Source organism: Oryctolagus cuniculus, chromosome 3 (assembly GCF_964237555.1).
Source record: "Oryctolagus cuniculus chromosome 3, mOryCun1.1, whole genome shotgun sequence".
Lineage (NCBI taxonomy): Eukaryota > Metazoa > Chordata > Mammalia > Lagomorpha > Leporidae > Oryctolagus > Oryctolagus cuniculus.
Window position 1 is genome coordinate 102,570,958 of NC_091434.1, and position 21,125 is coordinate 102,592,082.

The 21,125-nt window shown below is 37.4% G+C and overlaps 1 protein-coding gene across 7 annotated transcripts in view; it reads left to right on the forward strand.

The window, feature by feature from the left end:
- The window catches only part of LRP1B (LDL receptor related protein 1B), a 2,140,503-nt gene that overhangs the window by 2,066,991 nt on the left and 52,387 nt on the right, over nucleotides 1-21,125 (forward strand). For all 7 annotated transcript variants that reach the window (XM_051849575.2, XM_051849574.2, XM_051849572.2 and 4 more), the window contains one exon: nucleotides 2,590-2,751. In XM_051849575.2, the coding sequence (XP_051705535.2) occupies nucleotides 2,590-2,751 (162 nt within the window). The remainder of the gene's footprint in view (nucleotides 1-2,589; nucleotides 2,752-21,125) is intronic.

Below are 21,125 nucleotides of genomic sequence, written 5' to 3' on the forward strand. Positions count from 1 at the left end.
TCTGGCAACATAAAATGTAAGGCTACCCAGTTTTTAACATAAATAAAATTTATCTTCTCAGTTTATTTGTTTATTTTTTAAAATGTATTTATTTTGAAAGTCTAAGTTGGGACAGACACTGTGGTACAGAGGGTTAAGCCTGTGCCTGCAGGGCTGGCATCCCATATGGATGTCCATTCAAGTCCTGACTGTTCCACTTCTGATCCACCTCCCCTGCTAATGTGCCTGAGAAAGCAATGGAGGGTGCCCAAGTCCAGGAACTTCTGCAACCATGTGGGGGACCCAGAGCACGCTTCTGGCATCTGGCTTCAGACTGGTTCCTTCCCATCCATTTCAGCCACTTAGGGGCTGAATCAGTGGATGAATGATCACTATCAATTTCTCTCTCTTTTTCTCTTTATGCATCTCAGCCTTTCAAAGAAATAAATCAATAGATAAATAAATAAATATTTTTTTAAAAAGTCAAAGTTATAAAGAAAGGGAAAGAGACAGAGAGAGAGAGAATGAGAGAGATAAGGAGACAGAGAGAGAGGGAGTGAGAGGGAGAGAGAGAGAACCTTCCTTCTGCTGGTTCACTCCCCTCATGGCCACCACAGCCAGGGCTGGGCCATTCTGAAACCAGGAGTCAGGAGCTTTTTCCAGGTCTCTTATGTGGGGGCAGAGGCCTAAACACTTGAGACATTTATAAAGCTTGCTTCTCCCAGGTAAGTAGCAGGGAGCTGAATCAGAAGTCAAGCAGCCAGGATACATTTCATTTGGGCATCACAGGCAGTGACTTTACTCCTATGCCACAATGCCAGCCCCCTCAGGCTATTTATTAATAGGCATTTATCTATCCTACCAAGCTAGTACTATTCACAAATAGTAAATTTGGAAGCAATGTTCTTCACCATATAAATATATATTGCTTTGTACCTTTGGAGCAACAGGCTCTAGTACTTCTGCATTTGTAGTCTTCTTTCAAAGTAAAATAAATAAATAAATTGTGGAGCATCAAATTATTCCTTCTTTAGGAAATGTAGATACATTTTATTTGAAGGTATTTTATTCATTTAATAAAGCTTGAAATGTGTAGACTTCTTTAATGTAGAATATGTGGCAAGAGAAAAAATATAGATCATTTCACACATTAAGTCTTAGTAAGCCTTACACTGATGCATTGTCTGACCACTCTAATTATGTTTTCTCACCTCAGATATGAGAGAGGCTCTGACATAGAACTTCTTCAATGCTAGGCAAATGAGTGACTTTAGTCATACTAAATTGAGATCCATAATTGAAATTCTTTCCATGGTTGTTTCTTTATATTTTTGCAACTTTTAATACTCAATCTTTCCCTCATACAAATCATATCCATGGTGTTTTCATTCTCTGTTATAGAGCTAGTTCCATATTTCCTTCTTAGTTTTTGAGAGGTTGAGCTGTTACAGAGACTCATTCCTAAAAGAACAGTTAACTGTATTATGTTCAGAACACCTGAAAGGATGTTTTCCTTTTATTCTGATGTTAGTTCCCATGAAACTAGTGAATAAAAATATTCAAAGATGATACATCAGATTTACAACTGTTTTTCTTTTTCCCTCTGTTACTGCCTCTGTCTCTGCCTCTCAAATGATACGAGAGAGAAGACACACACACACAGAGAGAGAGAGAGAGAGAGAGAGAGATAAAGTGAAGTGTAGGGAAGGGGAGGGGAGAGCAGCTATGCTCCTGATTCCATCTCCCTGCTAATGGGAGCCCTGGGAGGTAGCAGATGTCCCTGCCACCCTTGTGGCCCATCTGGATTGAGTTTCCAGCTCCTTGCTGCAGCCTTGGTGCAGCTGCAAACGGTGTGGGCATTGAGAGAGTGACCTGGAAGGCGGGGACTCTCTCGTTCTTACTCTTTCTGTCTCTCTAAAAAATAAATCAAAATAAATAAAATGATTTGCACTCATATTCTCTTCACACTAAACTTCTAAGTCATTTTATCTACTAGATTACAACTAACAACTCCTTGTTATGAGTAAAAATATCAGAACCAGACAAATAAGGCAGAGTAAGTGCTGTATAGAAAACAGAGTATGTGCATTCAAATAAAATAGCTATTGTTAATAAATATAATTGTTATAAATTACATGTTTACTTTAACTTATTAAATATTTACTTATAGCAAGTGTAAATAAATATTGTGTGCAAATTCAGCAGTAATTGATAGATTATGATTGAACAATGGGAAATATGTGTATATTTTAAACTATATAATAAAATGTAATCTGTGGTGCCACATATGAGTAGACCAATAATTTTAAAATTGAAATGTAAAGAGAAGTATAGAAAATAATATAAGCACTTTAAACATGCAATGCATGAATGAAAATATAATTATTCATAAAATAATCTCTGATTATTTGACCTAATTAATCGTTAGGTCAAAGCTTCTTTGGACATACAAGTAACCAAACAGATCATGTTGCTGCATAAAGTCAGAGATCTGTAGACAGCCCTTGATCAGAAAGTTAGCTTCCCAATTCTTATCTAGTCACAATTCCATTAACATAAAAAATGTACGTCTAACAATTTACTTTTTATTATCTATTTTTTTCCTAATAGGGAGACCCACCTGCAGCTGTGCACTAGGGTTTACGGGGCCAAACTGTGGCAAGACAGTCTGTGAGGACTTTTGTCAAAACGGAGGCACCTGCATTGTCACTGCTGGGAATCAGCCATACTGCCACTGCCAGTCTGAGTACACCGGAGACAGATGTCAGTACTGTAAGTGACAAGAGCCGCCGGAAGTCACTGTGGAAGCATGTTTTGATGTTTACATCAAGTAATCTTACTCTTACCTGCAGCTTATCTGAATTTTCTTTACTTGGTTTTGTGGACATCACTCTCTCTTGTTTTCCTTTCCATTTTATTGGTTACTTCTCTTTAGGGTTCTTTGTTGGTTCCTTTTTTATCTCCAATTTTAAACATCACAGGGACTGTCAACCTTGTCTTCATTTCTTTTTTCTTCTCTGTAACTCACACCTTGAGTCAGTGATTCTCATTCAACTCTGCATATTAAAATGACTTCAACATCTTTTATAAAATACTATTCCCCATACCACCTTTGAAAATTTTAATTCCACTAGCCTGTGTTTGGGGTATTTATATTACTGAAAAGCTTTCCAGATATTTTACAGGTACACACAAGTTCAATGCCCATCCCTTAAATGATTTCCTGAATTTCATTGTTGTTAATACTCTTCAAATATGAATAATTATAAACTTAAATCTCCAGCTCAACCTAGCTGAATGCTAGGTTTATCTATGCCCTTTTTCATGTGGCTTTTCCAAATTACATTTTAAATGATGTCCATCACAGGCCAGTAGTTTATCTGAAACTGCAATCCAGTTACACTCATGCATTCCTATTTCCGTGTTGCTCACATCACCAGAACTCTCATCTCCCTCCTCTCATCAGCATTCCAGCTCAACTTCTGTCTACTACCTCATGTTTTTCATTATATTTGCAGCACCACTTTCCAGACTCTGAATGATTTCCATATAAACAAGGAATAATGCCAACCATTATCTCACATTGTGAAAACCTCATTACTCTCTACACTAAGTACTCAGTTTCTCCTTTATTTTAGGAAAACCACACTGACCACCCCTATCCCAGTAAATGCCAACTACCCTGGCATGGTGATGACATCCATATTCAACACCGTTTCAACCCCTCCTAGTTTTAATTAACCTCAAAGTCTGTTTGTATATCTCTTTGCCTTTTCTGGCTCTGATCACTTTTATTTTCTATTTTAGTTACCTGTGTATATTTCTCTTACTTGTCTGGGACCTCTTTGAGACTAACTATCCTCAGCAACAGCATTTATCAAATAGACAAATGAACAAATAGGTAATCACACAGATAAATAAATGAAGGTAGTATTAATAAAAGTTAATACAAAGACAATTTAATGTACAAAAGTTACGATCTGGCATCTATGTGTGTTTAATCTAGTACTAATATTTTCTCATTTTACCTCTTGGTTCCCAAATGGTACATTACCATAAAATCTGAATCTTTTTTCATCTTTCTTGTTTTTAATTTTTTAAATTGAATCATAAACACTCTTGGTTATTTTTGAACTATTTAAAAAACACAAGGTGACCATCATTATAGTAATTTGGATTCTTCCAAAAATACATTTACTTAGCTTATATTTTAATTGTCAGTATAATAGAATCACAGTCTGAGGTAGCCTGATGCTTTATAAAAGGCTGCATTATAATTTTATTATCACTATTAGCAGTCAGAGCACTTCCCACCTTTTACTGCAAAGCACTTATTAAAATTAACCAATTAATCCTTAAACAGAGGTTAAATAACTTGCTTAAGGTCCCAAAGTGGTAATATTATTGTCAGAATTAGACCCCAGGAGTTGTTGATCAAGATGTCAACAAATATTCCTGCAGTATGTTGATGTTCTTCTTTGGCAGCATAATAAGTCTGTGGACAGTGTCATTAAAATGACAAATCCAACAGCTGACAAAAGCATAATAAATTCAGCATCTATTAGATGTGAGTCGCCAGGGTTCAGTGGGCCTGGTGTTCTGTCAAAATTGTATCTAGCATACACAAAATCATCTCTATAAATGAAGGAATGGTAGAATGGCTCATTACAGTGCCTAATTAAAGGTCCATTAGTGGAAGGTAAAACATCCCTTCTTACTTGTGCTGACTACAAACATTTCACAACTCTTAATAGCAGTATAAAATCCTGAGGTCTGAAATGCAAATTAATTCTAACAGCAGCAGCCCAGGGAGGAGAGACAGAGATAAATAACGACCAAAGTAAAATTAAGTGTTTTTTAGGCAAGTTGTTCAAGAACAAATGTACATGCATTTCATGCTATCCTAGAGCAAAGAGTTCTAATATATTTTTTTAAAATTAAGTAAATATGGATTTTGCATTTAAATCTAATTGTTAAGTGTGAGGTCAACAATATGTGAGGTTGTTTGTAATTGACATTAGGGCAGAGAGGTCAATTAGGAACAACTCAAAATCTAAGTCTAAGAATCAGGTAGTAAAATTAAATGATAACCTGCTTGTCCTGTCATGGATATTTTTAAAGTCTTCTAGTGATCTATGTGCAGAATCACTTTACTTTCAATTAGAACTCAATTTATTCTAAGTGACCCTGAATGGCTTACTCCTACTGTTTAACATGGAAGCGTAGATATTAAGGGGTGTCTCTCATTTACAGTTAGAAGTACCTGACAGATATCCAAAGATACCATAAGTTGCAACTGGCATTAGAACTATAATCTATCAAGTAACTTATGAAACAGTTATACACTAAAATGGAAACCTATTATATTTGATGTTATTGTGAGATTATTTTTTACCATTTGTCCTCTAGAGTACTTTTTGTCTGTCAGTTAGTGAACATGTTTTAGTATTTACAGTGAATATGCCATTATGTTAGGCATTGAGGAAAACAGTGGGCATTAAAAACATGTTTGGCTTTCAAAGAATTTACTGTCTAATCTTTCATCCAGAAGAGAAAACAAGTTATGACAGGGCAGTTTGATAGAGCACTAAGACTACCAGAATCCACAGAAAGGACTTGAAGGTTAGCCTATGAGAAAATTCCTTGCAGGAAATGATGTCTAAGTTGGGATCAGAAAAAAGAGCAGCTAGCTCTGCAAAGGGGAAACACTAAAGAAACAGCATATGCTAAAGCCTAGAAGGGAAATCCTTTCAAAATTTATCTGTTTTGTATCTATTTGATTTTTGTAGGGGAGGGCTGTCAGGTGGAGTAACATTCACTGAATTCATTGTATCACACACAATTTCAACAAATGTTCATACAACCCCTTGAGATTTGTAGATTAGTAACACCTTGCAGTTGTCAGACAATGAAATTAAGCAGTTTTCCTAATCTACCATGTTAGAGAGCATAGGAGATAGGTTCTCAGCCTTGTGGATCTGATTCCAAAAATAGGCTTCTCCTGGTCATTAATACCCTGCTATTTAATACCCTGTCCACCCTATTGCATTTTTTACAGACTCTCTGTTAGGATGCAAGGCAGAAGGTGGCACACGGACTCACCCTGGTCTTCTTCATTGAAAATAAGTACTAAGAAGACTTTCAGACTTAAGCTGTTTAAGCTTAGGACAAGTGTAGATAGAGGATACTAAAGTAAATTTTTTTTTTTTTTTTTTTTTTTTTTTTTTTTTTGCCAGGCAGAGTTAGACAGTGAGAGAGAGAGAGACAGAGAGAAAGGTCTTCCTTCTGTTGGTTTACCCCTCAAACGACCGCTACGGCCGGCGTTTAGCCCATCCGAAGCCAGGAGCCAGGTGCTTCCTCCTGGTCTCCCATGCGGGTGAGGGCCCAAGCACTGGGGCCATCCTCCATTGCCTTCCTGGGCCACAGCAGAGAGCTGGACTGGAAGAGGAGCAACCGGGACAGAATCCAGTGCCCCGACCAGGACTAGAACCCTTTGTGCCGGCGCCGCAGGTGGAGGATTAGCCTAGTGAGCTGTAGCGCCGGCCTACCAAAGTAACTTTTAAAATGTACAAGGAAAGACAATAGAATATTTTCTTCTTAAAATTTATTTTTATTTGAGAGATAGAGTGAGAGAGAGAGAGAAAGACAGAGAGAGGCAGAGACAAAGAGACAGAGGAAGGTTCACCTGCTGGTTCACTTCCCAAATGGCACGATGGCTGTAGCTTGGCTGATCCAAAGACAGGAGCCAGGAGCCAGAAGCTTTTTCTGGGTCTCCCACTTAGGTGCAGGGGTGCAAGTGCTTGGGCCATCTTTTACAGTTTTCCCAAACCCTAGCAGAGAGCTTGATCAGAAGAGGAGCAGCCAGGCCATGAACCAGCACCCATATGGGATGCTGGTGCCACAGACAGAGGCTTAACCCATCACTCCACAAAGTCAGCCCCGGACAATAGAATATTTTCACTGTCTCCTATTAATATATGAATGTCAATTCGAACTGAGCCTAGAGTCTTGGCAAAGACTTGTGATTTGGAAAGTAGAACTATCAATAAGGACCAGCCGTGTAATCAATATACAAATGTTGAAGATTCTTTAGAACATTTGCCTGGAGGGTGATCAAGCATTTTGGTACACTCTTTACCTAGTGCTCTCGATCCTTGTTCTCATAGTGAGAAGGTAAGCATTGTCTTTATTTTTTGTAAATTGAGACACAAGTTTTTTATTTATTTATTTGAAAGAGTTTCAGAGAGAAAGAGACCGAGGTAGGGAGGCAGGGAGGATGAGCTGGGACTCCAACCAGTACCCGCATGGGATGCTGGCATTGCTGGCATTGCAGGCAGTGGCTTTACCCATTGCACCACAATGGTGGCCCCTAAACATTGTCTTTTTTCAGGTTCTTGCCATCTATCTTGGATAAATGTAAGATAGTACTTAATGCGCTTTTCTTCTAACCTTGAAAAACTGTTTATTGCCTTCTAAATGTGCCCTCTCTAATTGTCCATACTTCTTTTTCCTGATGCATGAGGTCCTCAATATCTGCTAAGTCCTGCAAGTCCCCTAATTTAACCTCTTAACTCCCCTTTGTCCTAGAATCTCAGCACTTCTCTTCAGAAATGTTCATACAGTATTTTATCATTCAAGTTCTCTCCTCTCTACACCAGTAGATCAAAGAAGCCATGGTGTTTTGCAAAGCTCATCACTTGTGCTGTGCAACTAAAATGTAGCCGTTGGAGTATATGGAGACAAAGTATAAGCACCTTGCTTCTATCCTGCTGAGCCCAGTTTTATTCTGTACTCTAATAAAATTCCATTCAAAGGCAGGGTCAGAAATTGGGGCTCTTTCTTAACAAGGGATTTAAAATCCATGTTTCAGAAAAACGGGGGTGTTTATATACTTGGTGTGAAAAACACTGAAGATTACAAAAATAGAAATTGGCTTAAAGTAATTACTGTCTTAATGCATGTGAAAAAATAGATTTATTTTCTCACATGATTATAGCAGAAAATGATGAGCTAAGGTTGGGTAATGTAATTACTTTAAGTATTATTTTAGTCTAAGTTATTTAGATTAATTGTCAGGGTTATAAAAATAATGTTGATGGTAATTTTGATCTAATAGCAAAACTAGAATTAGTGAAAAAAGACTTTTACTATAATGTTACAGCTTCATTTAAAGAAAAAATAATATGAAAAATATGATTCAGGGCAAATGTGCTTATATAAAAAGTGAAATTAATGGATAATGAGGCATATCTTTCCAAAATCATAGGCACATGTTAGTAAAAAAGCATATTTGGACTATTGAAATTAATTTATGCAGCTGAAATGTGTTGAGTTCCTGTGTGTATCATTCATTATTTGGGGAATTGAGGATTCATCAGAACAAAACCCCTGTGAATACAATTGCTCATGTCATTTTTCATGAGGAGAAAACCAAATGCAGTACCTTTTCAAATAAACAAATGAAAAAAAGATACAACTTGGAGTTGTGTAGTCAAGATGGATCAGTCAAAGATGAGATATGGATTTTTTTCAGAGTAGTTATCTATTTAAGTTTCAGATTCTAATAATTATATTGTTAACTATTGCTAAACTTATCTCTGCCTCACATACTTTAATGTTGAATTTTAGAAATTATGTTTAGTAATTTCAGTAATATTATTGAAAATAATCTATTTTTAAACTTGAGTGACAACTTTCTTCAAAAAGGTTTATTTGTGAGGCTGGCGCTGTGGCGCAGTGGTTTAAATCCCCAGTCTGCAGTGCTAGCATCCCATATGGATGCTGGTTCGAGTCCTGGCTACTCTTCTTTTCTTTTTTTTTTTTTTTTATTTTTATTTGACAGGTAGAGTTATAGACAGTTAAAGGGAGAGAGAGAGAGAGACAGAGAGAAAGGTCTTCCTTCCATTGGTTCACACCCCAAATGGCCGCTACAGCCGGCGCTGTGCCGATCTGAAGCCAGGAGCCAGGTGCTTCCTCCTGGTCTCCTCATGTGGATGCAGGGACCCAAGCACTTGGGCCGTCCTCCACTGACTTCCCCGGCCACAGCAGAGAGCTGGATTGGAAGAGGAGCAACCGGGACTAGAACCCAGCGCCCATATGGGATGCCAGCGCCGCAGGCGGAGGATTAACCAAGTGAGCCACAGCATCGGGCCTACTCCTCTTCTGATCCAGCTCTCTGATATGGCCTGGGGAAGCAGTAGAAGATGGTCCAACTTCTTGGACCCCTGAACCCATGTGGGAAACCCGGAAGAAGCTCCTGGCTTCTGGCTTTGGATCCGCTCAGTACTGGCCATTGTGGCCAATTGGGGAGTGAACCAGTGGAACAGAATACCTCTCTCTCTCTCTCTCTCTCTCTCTGGCTCTATCTCTCTCTGTAACTCTTTCAAATAAATAAAATCTTTTTTAAGAAAAAGATTTATTTGTTTTCCATGTACCAGAAGGAGAGGGAAAGTGAGAGAGAGAGAGAGAGAGAGAGAGAGAGATTTTCCATTTGCCGGTTCACTTCCCAAAGGCTCATAACAGCCAAAGTTGAGCCATGCTGAAGCCAAGAGCCCAGAACTCCATCCAGGTCTCCAATGTGATATATAGAGGCCCAAACACTTGAGCAGCATTTTGTGCCTTCCAGGATGCATTAGCCTGAAGCTGAATTGGAAGCAGAATAGCTGAACTCAAAGGTGCATTCTGGTATGGGATGCAGGTGTAGTAATTGGAAGCGTAACCAGCTGCTTTTTTCCCAAGGAGGGAAAAAAATATTTACTGATGCTTAATTACCAGCAACTTTTCTTCATGCTAACTTTTTTTTTAGTATATGTGCTGCCGAAGCGAGCACCTTCATGCTAACTTAACTCTACCCTCAGAAAACTCTCAAAACAATAGAGGGGTAAACTAAGTATCACCCATTGGTTCAGTGCCCCCATAGCCGGTGTCTGTTTCAAACAGGTACTGGGTATCTGAGGTTCATCTTATAGACACTCAGTGGCATCTGTCCTTTCCTGTCATTTCCTTTCCATCTCCCATATCCCTCTTTCCTCTCTCCACATGAATGCTCACATACACATCTTGGACAACTTCAGTTACTTTCTGGAACAGGAAAAGCTGTCCTTGAGTAATGCAGTATTTATGCACATTTGCAATTGACTTTTGGAGTTTTGAAAACTAAAAATATCAGAAGTGTGACTTGTTCTTCGCCTTGTACAGTAACCTGCTTTCCAAGGCACAGTGCTTATTCATTAACTTAACACATATTAATCCAGTATGTGATATGTCCAACTCACAAATGGAACCCCAAACTATTCTTATTATACAGTTTTTTATAAATTATGTAAATGCATTATTTGTCACATGTGAGAATACATTGAGGGAAAATAAAGCAGGCAAATTAAGAGCCTAACTACCATGTGAATGGAGAGAAGGGGCTACAAGTGGCTACAGAAACAAAAACACATACTTACTGTGTCAACTGGATCCTTGATACACTATTTTTATACATGTACACATAAACCTGTATAGGCTGAATCTCATCTCCTTCGTGTTAAAACAATTTGCTGTGATGTTTTCAAGTGATCAAGGGATTATCTGTCTGAATAAAAAGTCCCTTTGTTTAAATTATTTTATTGATTAATTACAGTAATTCAATACACATTTATTATAACTGTGCTAGAGGTTAAATGCTACTAACTAATAATAAAATTAAAATGGTTTTCTGTTATCCTTGAATTTGGATGAAAGTCTTAGTAAAGTGAGAACCTGATTATTATATAGCAGCAATCTGTTTTACCTCTATACATCTGATCTTAATAGATCAAACATTTGACCAGGGAATCATTTTAGTTGTGTATTACTTTGCCAGGTGATCTTTTAAAGGTGCCTTTCTCAGTATTTTAGTGAGTTCTGATTAAATAGTATATTCATAAACTTCTATTTTTTTTTCATGCTATCAAACCAGTGCAGAAACTAGCTCTCTCCTTCTCTCTCTCTCTCTATCTTTCTCTCTCTCTCAGAAAGCTAGCTAATTAGCTATTGGCTATCTATCTTTACACTCTTGTTATCTATTTAAAGAAACATACTAAACATAAACTATAATGAACATATGTGCATATGTATTAGTAACAGAAATCATTAACTCAGCGTTTAGGTTTTAAGTGGGTAGATTGAAAGAAGATAGGAGGGATGGAAGGTAGAAAAGAAACAGCAAGAAATAAAAATAAAAGAAAGAAGAATGGAGAGATGGAAAGAAGGGAGAAAGAAACTGAGGATGGGAAAAAATTAGGGAGGGAGAAAATAAGGGAGGGAGAAAATTTACTCATGGGAATTGTGTGGATATCTCTAGGATGGCCCCATATGTTCCCACTATGTTGATGGTGAGATCTTCCCTGACTTCCAATTAGAGTAAAATATGCTCAATAATTTTATTCATGTTGTGCTCATCTGAAATGATCTTTTCCATGATGAACTCCTATCCATTTTCTCTTTCTATTTATATATGAAACCTTTCCAATTGTCCTTAACTAAACAAGTTCAGAGTCGGTGAACTCAAGGGGCTTCCATAGCCTAGACGGCTCATAGCAAGTCTCGGGTGATTGCTGACATCATAAATAAGAGTGCCAATTGTTAAATCAACAACGGGAGTCACTGGGTACATGCTCCCCATGTAGGATCTCTGTCCTTAATGTGTTCTACTATGAAACTTAAAAACAACACTACTAGTTGAACAATACCCTATACCTTGTGCGGTTGTGTGAGTGCAGCCTGTTGAAATCCTTGCTTAGTATATACTAAGTTGATCTTCAGTATATGAAGGTAATTGAAAATGAAACTCGATGAAGGGCGGGATGGGAGAGGGAGTGGGAGAGGGGAGGGCCACGGGAGGGAGGGAGGTTGGTGGGGGAAGCCACAACAATACAAAAGTTGCACTTTGTAAATTCACATTTATTAAATAAAAAAATAACTATATAACAAACAAAAAAAAAAAGAAAAGAAAGAACCCAATTTACTATAAATGTTGTATCTTAACCCATTTTTCCATTACTGTAAAAAATACTGAGATAGACAAGGTTTAATTTTTTTTTTTAAAGGCTTAGTTTACAATCTAGAAGTCCATAGTCCAAGATTAGACATGGGGGTGAGACCCATTGGCTCAGCTTCTGTTGAGGGCATAAACCAGGATGGCCACACCACAGTAGGTGCATCTGTGTTAGGAAGAGACCACATCACAAAACATGCTGTCTGGGAGTGGTTAAGATGTTTGCATTTCACATCAGAGTGCCTGAGTTCAATCCAAAGATCCAGCTCCTGACTCCCACATCCTGTCAATGTAGACCCTTGAAGGAAGCAGTGGTGGCAAAAGTAATTGAGTTCCCACCACCCATATAGGAGACCTGGATTGCCCTGTCTTACAGCCATGGCCCCAGCCCAGCTCTGACCATTATAGACATTTGAGTAGTGAACCAGCAGATGAGAGCACTGGCTCTCACATGCTCTCTCTCCCTGCTCCCTTTCTTTTTATTTATTTTTTTTTAAGATTTATTTATTTGAAAGGCAAAGTTACAGAGAGGCAGAGGCAGAGATACAGAGAGAGAGAGAGAGGTCTTCCATCTGCTAGTTCACTCCACAACAGCTGGAACTGAGCTGATCTGAAGCCAGGAGCTTCTTCTAAGACTCCCATGAGGGTGCAGTGGCCCAAGCACTTGGGCCATCTTCCACTGCTTTCCCAGGCCATAGCAGAGAGCTGGATCGGAAGTGGAGCAACCGGGACATGAACCTGCGCCCATATAGATCCATACAACCTCCCAGTATTTGCCACACTATATACCAAGTCCCCAACTCTTAAGAACATACTTTAGCCACATCCAATCATAGCCATGAATAATTATTTTGTTCTCTTTACTACATCTAAATAATAATAATAATTCCTATATATTGGCTGAATACAGTTTTTTATTCATCTTGATTTTGTTCAATTCTATTAGCTTTTTTAGCAATATATATCTATCCTAGTTTAAGTGTAATAATATAATTCCTTCATAGCTTAAGCATTGAGGCACATAGGCACTTTTTTTTTTTTTTTTTTTTTTTTTTTTTTTTTTTTTTTTTTTGGACAGGCAGAGTTAGACAGTGAGAGAGAGAGAGACAGAGAAAAGTCTTCCTTTTTCCGTTGGTTCACCCCACAAGTGGCCGCTACGGCTGGTGCGCGTTGCGCTGATCCGAAGCCAGGAGCCAGGTGCTTCCTCCTGGTCTCCCATGTGGGTGCAGGGCCCAAGCACTTGGGCCATCCTCCACTGCACTCCCGGGCCACAGCAGAGAGTTGGACTGGAAGAGGAGCAACCAGGACAGAACTGGTGCCCCGACAGGGACTAGAACCCTTGTGCCGGCGCCGCAGGCAGAGGATTAGCTTAGTGAGCCGCAGCGCCGGCCCATAGGCACTATTAACACAGTAGATGTTAATAAGTTTTATTAAGCCAAAATTAATTGATTCTGATAGAGAACTTGGGGCCTAAATATGACAAATGGCTTGTTTACAGTCACGGAGGTGTGTTCTATATTTGTAGGGAAAATTGTCATTCTTTTTTAAGGCAGCATATGCTTATTCACTCATTTGGGTTTTAATTAGCCTCATCTGTTAAACCATATTTAACCATCATCTACAACTCAGCTTGCTCACATGTCTCAAATGACTTTCTACCTTTTTATAAATAGCTACTTGTAAAAACTTTTTATGGGGCTGGTATTGTGGCACAGTGGGTTAAGGCACTACATGCAACTCAGGCATCCCATATGTGTGTTTAGTCAAGTCCTGGCTGCTCCCCTTCTGATCCACTTCTAGGCTAATGGGCCTGGAAAATCGGTGGAAGATGGACTGAGTGCATGGGCCCCTACACCCATGTGGGAGACATGCATGGTCTAACTAGCCCCAGGCTTAGACTTAGCCCAGCCCCAGCCATTATGGCCATTTGGGGAGTGAACTAGTAGATCAAAGAACTCTCTCTCTTTCTCTCTCTCTCCCTCACCCACCCTCCCTCCCTTTCACCAGTAACTGCCTTTCAAGTAAATAAATGAATTACAAAAAAATTTATAATTCGATTAATTATAAAATAAATAGTTAACCCATAGCATCATAAAAATTACAAATACCTTGTACAATGATTTCTCATATCAAAAAATACATTGTCATAGCCAGCGCTGCGGCTCACTAGGCTAATCCTCCACCTTGTTGCGGCGGCACACTGGGTTCTAGTCCTGGTCAGGGCGCCGGATTCTGTCCCGGTTGCGCCTCTTCCAGGTCAGCTCTCTGCTGTGACCCGGGAGTGCAGTGGAGGATGGCCCAAGTGCTTACACCCTGCACCCCATGGGAGACCAGGAGAAGCACCTGGCTCCTGCCATCAGATCAGCGCGGTGCGCCAGCCGCAGCGCGCAGGCCGCAGTGGCCATTGGAGGGTGAACCAACAGAAAAGGAAGACCTTTCTCTCTGTCTCTCTCTCTCTCTCACTGTCCACTCTGCCAGTCAAAAAAAAAAAAAAAATACATTGTCATGATAATTCCATGAGTTAATTATTCACTATTTCTAAAATTATGATGCTATCATTGTTAACATGAATTTTACAGGAGCAGTATTTCAAAAATGTAAATGCTGCTGGTACATTTTAAATTTCACTCCATACTTAACTCACTCAAATCAAATTTTTGATAACTTGTCTTCTGAGTTTTATATTTTTCTTCTACCTAAATACTCAGACATGGCGATGTTTGCTCAGGATTTTACTCTTTAACAATTTGTAGTCTTCTCTAAAGAACTACTTTGAATATTACTATTTTTAGTAACAAATTATGAAATGCTAATTTTCTTAGACACGCTTTCCTGATAAAAATTTATCATTTCTAATCAGAGTTTTGCACACATTTTTCCCTAGTGAATATTTAATTGGCATACCTGGATTTAATGTTTGCCTACTTTATTAAACTCAGTTCTGAATTTGGAAGATATATTTAGTACTGCACAATAAGTCTAACTATTAAAATATCTTAGGATGTATAAACTGTTTAAGGATTATAAAAAATTCTAAAATTTCTTATTTTTCTGCTTCCTGGTTTACTGTTTCAAAGACAAGAATCTTAAAATCCTAAGCAAATTTATGCAACTCAACTTGTGCCCTTTGCCTGCTAAAGAGTATTAGATGGAAAATTGAATCTGCCTTGATTCTATGGTTTTATAGGAAGAGAAGGGCCATCATTGGTCTTGTTAATACACTTAAGGATCTCAACACATTTTCAGAAAACCTTCCAAATACTAGTTCCTTAATTAAATGTATGTAAGCAGTGATGCTTTAGCAATGTCTTAAGCTGAGACACCTTGGCCGTTGTTTTGTTTCTTATTTGTATGGAAGGGTCCAAAGTTGATTGTTCCTAATAATTAATAGATCTCATTGATGATTCAGTTTTCCCTTCAAGTGTGAGAACAATCACCAATGGATTAAGAGACAAATATCCAACTTGGAGTGGAATGGGGCCTGAGAATGACACCTGGACTGTGAATATTTTGTTCAGATCAGAGGGAAGAGACTGCCTTGTGTCTGTGGGCTCTGCTAGTTCAAGATCTGGTGGCATCGTGTACATTTCCTGGGGCTGCTCCTCTTGCTGCTGCAGGATGTTTTCATTCTGATGGGTGGTAGGTCCTGAGATCACCAGAAATGGGGCATTTTCAATTCTACATCCACATAAAGAAAAAGGAATAGTAGAGACATTGAAAATTGCTTTGTAGATTTCTTTTCCTGAGTTAATAAATGAAGTATTGAATACAAAAAAGTGCTTATTATTTAGAGTTAGTCCTATTTAGATTTGAAAGGCTGTTCTCCCACTTATTTGTGTGTGATCTTCATAAATTGCTTAAGCTCTCTATGCCTTAATCTATTCACCTAATAAAAAGAGAATGGTATCATTTATAACAAACACGTGTGCCTATTATATAGTGGATACCTAAATAGAATATTCATTGTTCTTATAATGGTTATTTCCACCATTTCAGTCCAACTGTGTCTTGTTGGCCATGGTAGTAGGAGGGCACTGTGGGAGTGTGAAGAGGGAATATGGATAGCATTTCCAGCCTGATTTAGCATCACTGCCTCAGCATAAAGGTAACCAAATAGTATCTTGAAAAAATGGGCAGTGATTAAGGGGGGGAGGGTAAAACTGTTAGCCTAAAGAAGAGCTCCACCTCCTTCGTATTCTACCTGATGTTTTTGTTTTTCTTTTTGTTTTGTCATCTTGAGACAAAGACTCATCAAAAGTTTATAAAATGTCATTGATTGCAGTTCCTAGACATTTTCCATTCCAAATGTGTATTGAAACCTCTTTGCAGCATGTTAGTTAGCAGAATTCATAGAACCTACTCCTCTGGTACACAACAACATTGAAAGTGGAATGTGAATTGCACTGAAAGGGGCTTCAGTTATGGAATTCTTCAGGATTTGCAGATATAGTGATTCTATTATTCTTTGTGGAAACAATCCAATCGCATTTTAATTTATTGTTGGTTTGTGTGTGTGTGTTTGTGTATATGTACCCCTAAATTATCAAGGACTTACTTAAACTATGAATATTAAGACCAGTCTACACAGATGAAGGTCCAGATCAACATCCATTAAATTATTAGTGTACATTCATGTAAGTGTATAATTTACATTCCCCTTTTTAACCATTCTGTGGTACCCATTAAAGGCTCTCCAAGTTTCCCATTATACTTAGTGACTATCTTCTGCTCTTATTTAGCTGGTATTATTTAGTTTGGTTTTCTTCTCTTTAAATTTCACAGTTCAGTAAGTATTACAATGTGAATAGGCCAGTTGCAAATATCAGTTAATAGTTTAGTGTCTTGGCAATTACTTTTCAATCAAAGAAAAATACTTGGGAAGGAATTTAAATACAGTTAGAGATTGTATAGATATATGACTCCCCATGAATATTCATATACCTATGTCTGTGCCCATATATGCACACATTTTTATGTGGTCTTTTAAAGGAAAAAGTATTTCCTTGTATTTCTGTGCGCATGAAAAAGCAAGATTGAGAGAGAAAGAGTGCAATAATGATCTCCCTTGAAAATTATTTCATTTCTGTTGTAGAAAATAGCCATTCACTTATTCGTTAGCTCCCATTTACCTAATTACCATATGAATACTCTATAATTGTATGTTCATCATTGTCCTTTCTATTGCATGATTATGTTTGGTGCTACTAGGTAGTTCTTAGTGTAATTACCCTACAGAGGTTATAACAATTTTTATATTGTGAATATAAAGGGTTATGGTATAATTTCATGGTAATCTCTACTTTCTTAGCACAGATTAATTACGTTTTATTATTACTCCTTCTTATGATATGCAGAACATCTCAATTGCTATGCGGTTCATGTCAGTAAAATGCTCAGAATTTACGTGATAGAACATTCCATAGGGAGAAAGATTTTGTTGGCAGTAATATTTGTAGGCCTTTACCACAGTGGCCATTCAGATCGATTCAGCTCCTTTTTTTCATCTCTTAACCTTACAATAAGGCTGTCAATTCTCTGAAAGTGAATGCTTTGTTCTGTATTCAGCGGCACTTTCTGCAGCTCCCACAATGCAATGGGATACATGCATGCTCTCAGCAAGTAACCAATTATGGGTCCACCACTTCCATTTTATCTTCATAATAAAATTACTCTGATTGCTTACATGGAGATTGACTATATTTTTCTATTAGCATTAGTTTTCTATAAATTCAGACTACTCCTACATAATGCTTACCGATCACTCTAGCTAGAATCTTCTGTCTTTACTCTTCAGTCGCTCTCTTTGTTTAATCCCTTTTTTATTCCACACCTAAACAAAAGAATCCTTTATTACCTATGCTTTATTTCTAACTTGTCTCCTTTTGGTCAAATTCTTTTTAAAAGTTATCTTTGATTGTTGGTAACTATTAAGGTATATTTAAATTTGTGAGGAAAGTAGTCACTGTTTCTGTGTGAAAGGGAGTTGTGGGGTGAGGTGGGGGACATCTGAATCAAAACAGAACACAACCCCTTTCCTGTACACCTTGATGCTAACCAACCACCAATATCACTATCCTGTGTTTTTTAAAGGAATTATTTAATTGTTCTTTATATTCTTTCCATGGCTTCAGTAACATTTAGCTTAGCACAGCTCAACTATGAAAATAACCCAGAAGGCTATAAAGGTAAGTTCATACAAATAATTGATACTCATAGTGATAAATGAGTCATTAATAAGCATATCAGTATATTTTGTATAAGATTGTGTGTATCCATACATTAGAAAGATACCTTGAAAATGGCTTTAAAGTATTTTTGATGACTTAAGTGATAACCCTCCATAGGACAACCACTTTTAAGAAAAGGGCTCTGCCAGTGGCTCCTAACATCTCTGCCCATTGCAGAGCTTATAGGGTTGGGAGCAAAACCCTTAAAATCTGAGAATAATTGCACACCAAAGAAGCCTTCTCATACACTATTTTTCAAACTTTGCTAAGTTAGTAAACCAAGTTCTGCTAGGTATGGAAGTACTAAGGAAAAGTTCCTTTTGTGACTTAAATAGCTGAAGTGATCCTCATAATTTAAATATGAATGGGTAATAATTAATCTACCGCAGTACAGAGAGAGGAGAAACTGATGAAAATAGAGCATGTATTTATACAGTTTTACATAGACACTTCTGACTAAAATCGGGTTATTGCTGAGAGAGAGAGATTGAAGTGCCATAGCTGTGATGTATTAAGCACTACAGTCATGATGTCGAGACAATAGAGAACCTGGACTTCCTTTGTATCATTCAATTTAGAAGCCACAGAAATCAACATTATATTTTTCAGATTCTTTCCTGGACTTGTATAGTAGATGTCATGATAGCACTTGAAATAATAGAGTGCACATGAAGGGATTGTTTTCTGATTTGCAAGTTTGCAATCCAATGTTATGTGGTACCTGAAATTGTGGATAAGTTTCTTATTAAGATCTGATGTTCACTGTGTTCGGGAGTCTGAGTTGGAAAAAAGTTAGTGCGCTTAAAATGAAAGGAGGGAGGGGAGAAAAGGTTAGGAGGGATGAAGAGGGAGGGCCAAGGAGAAAAAATGAAGATTAAATGAAGAAAGGATAATCACTGGAATCCTAAAAAGTGCATAAAACAAACCACCCACACGTGTAACTCAGCGGCTTCCACATGCTTTAAACCTTAAGCCAAATAGCAGGAGATGATCAGAAAATTGTCGTAGAAAGGCACTGAAAAGTAATTCTGCCAAATCAGCAGTGTAATGAACAACTCTCTGTCTCTGAACTTCCACTCAGCATGGAATACTAAGTATGTGAACTGGGAAGAATTCCATGTCTCTCTATCTGAATATCAGTGAAGAAAGAATTCAAAGATTGCTCTCTTGTTTAGCGGGGAAAAGTGGCATAGCGTAACAATATGCTGTTAAGAATTTCTCTTCAAGTGGAGATTCTAGAATTTGTGTATTTCATAATTTTATCAAAAATAAACATTTACTTTACATTTTTGGGATTGCATATTTGTGCCTTGAGGTCAAGCAGCTGCCCTGAATAATGTGCATCTGGAATACTATAAAAAATACTGCAGCAATACAGAGTGAATAATTCCCTTTAAAGAATAAAATATAGACTCTTAATTCTTCTCAAAAATAATGTCTACAAAGAAAAGCTAAGGAAATGTAAAGTTTATATGCTAGGTTTGTTTAGTTTACCATGTGTAAATGTGTTGAAATATTGCACCTGTACTTCACAAAAATATGTGAGTATTGCATCTTAAAATAAAAATGTAAGAAAACATAATTTAAAAATAAAAAGTGTCTATAATGAGAAAATTATTTAGCCTAGTTAGCAAAATAAGCTAGAATTTCTAAATTATTCTAGTGTAGCTTATACTCTTTTAAATAAAAAAAAATTCATTGAAATAGTATATACATGGAAATGTATAAAGTTTCAGAAGTTATTGGCAGGTATGCACAATATAAACCAACATTCAGGTCAAGAGAATACATTAGCTGCACCCCCATGCTTTCCAATATTCCTTATCATTTTCCCCAAAGGTAGCTCCTTCATGACTTCTAAAACCATAGATTAGTTTTTCCTTTTAAACATCATATAATTTTAAATGCAGTATATATTTGTATGGCCAACTTTTTCTCTCAAGTTTATTTTTGTGAGATACATCCATATTGTTGCTTAGCATTATGTTTTCATTTTGTAAGTGTGTGTGTGTATGTGTAGCATTTCATTGTATTAGTGAACCACAGTTCATCCATTCGTTTTGTGTTGTTGTTGGGACTATTTTCAGTTCTGAGCTATTTCTAAAAGGTTTGTTATGCTTATTGGATACATATTTCTGTTGCACTGGTGCATGCTTTCTCTTGGGCACATACTAGAGTGAACATGCTGGGTCAATGGTATACAGGTATTCAAAACTAGTAGAAACTTCCAGTTATTTTCCAAATTGGTTGAACAATATTCACTGTACTCCTAGTGTATTGGAGTTTCTGCTGTTGTTTGGTGAATATGTAACTGTATTTCATTAACTAATTAAATTGCATTTCTTTGATTACAAGGGAGTTATGTATGTTTTCATATCCTTTTGGTCTTAGTCCAAGGCAGCGTTAATTTATGTATCAAAGCTATTTATTATCAGAATATTACTGAGATTTTATTTTTGCCCTTTAACTCTTTATGGTAAAGGCAAACTCTTCGTTCTTTATGACAGTGTAGTACTGGGCTGTGTGAACCTTCAAGATGTTAACACAAAGTTTTCTTGTTTTCCAGGTCCAACAATGGTTAAAGGAAAATTCCATGAAATTTGAGATTAAAATTATATTTTAATTATGGCTGTCAGTGTTAGTCAAGAAATAAACTATTTCAGTCAAATAAATCCATTCACAACTATTTGACAATGTAGTCCATTTGCAATCCAGTGAAATTCTCTCCAGATCTCAAATTCTCCATTGAGTCTTGTACTCAATGAATCCCACTGTGATATGTCATAAGTTCAATAAGTCCAAAGTTCTTTATTGTGTCCAATGGGTATCACTTGGGCCCCATCCTAAACCTATGTGTTCGGAGGCAGTGAAAGACACTGGAATTTGCATTTTTTTTA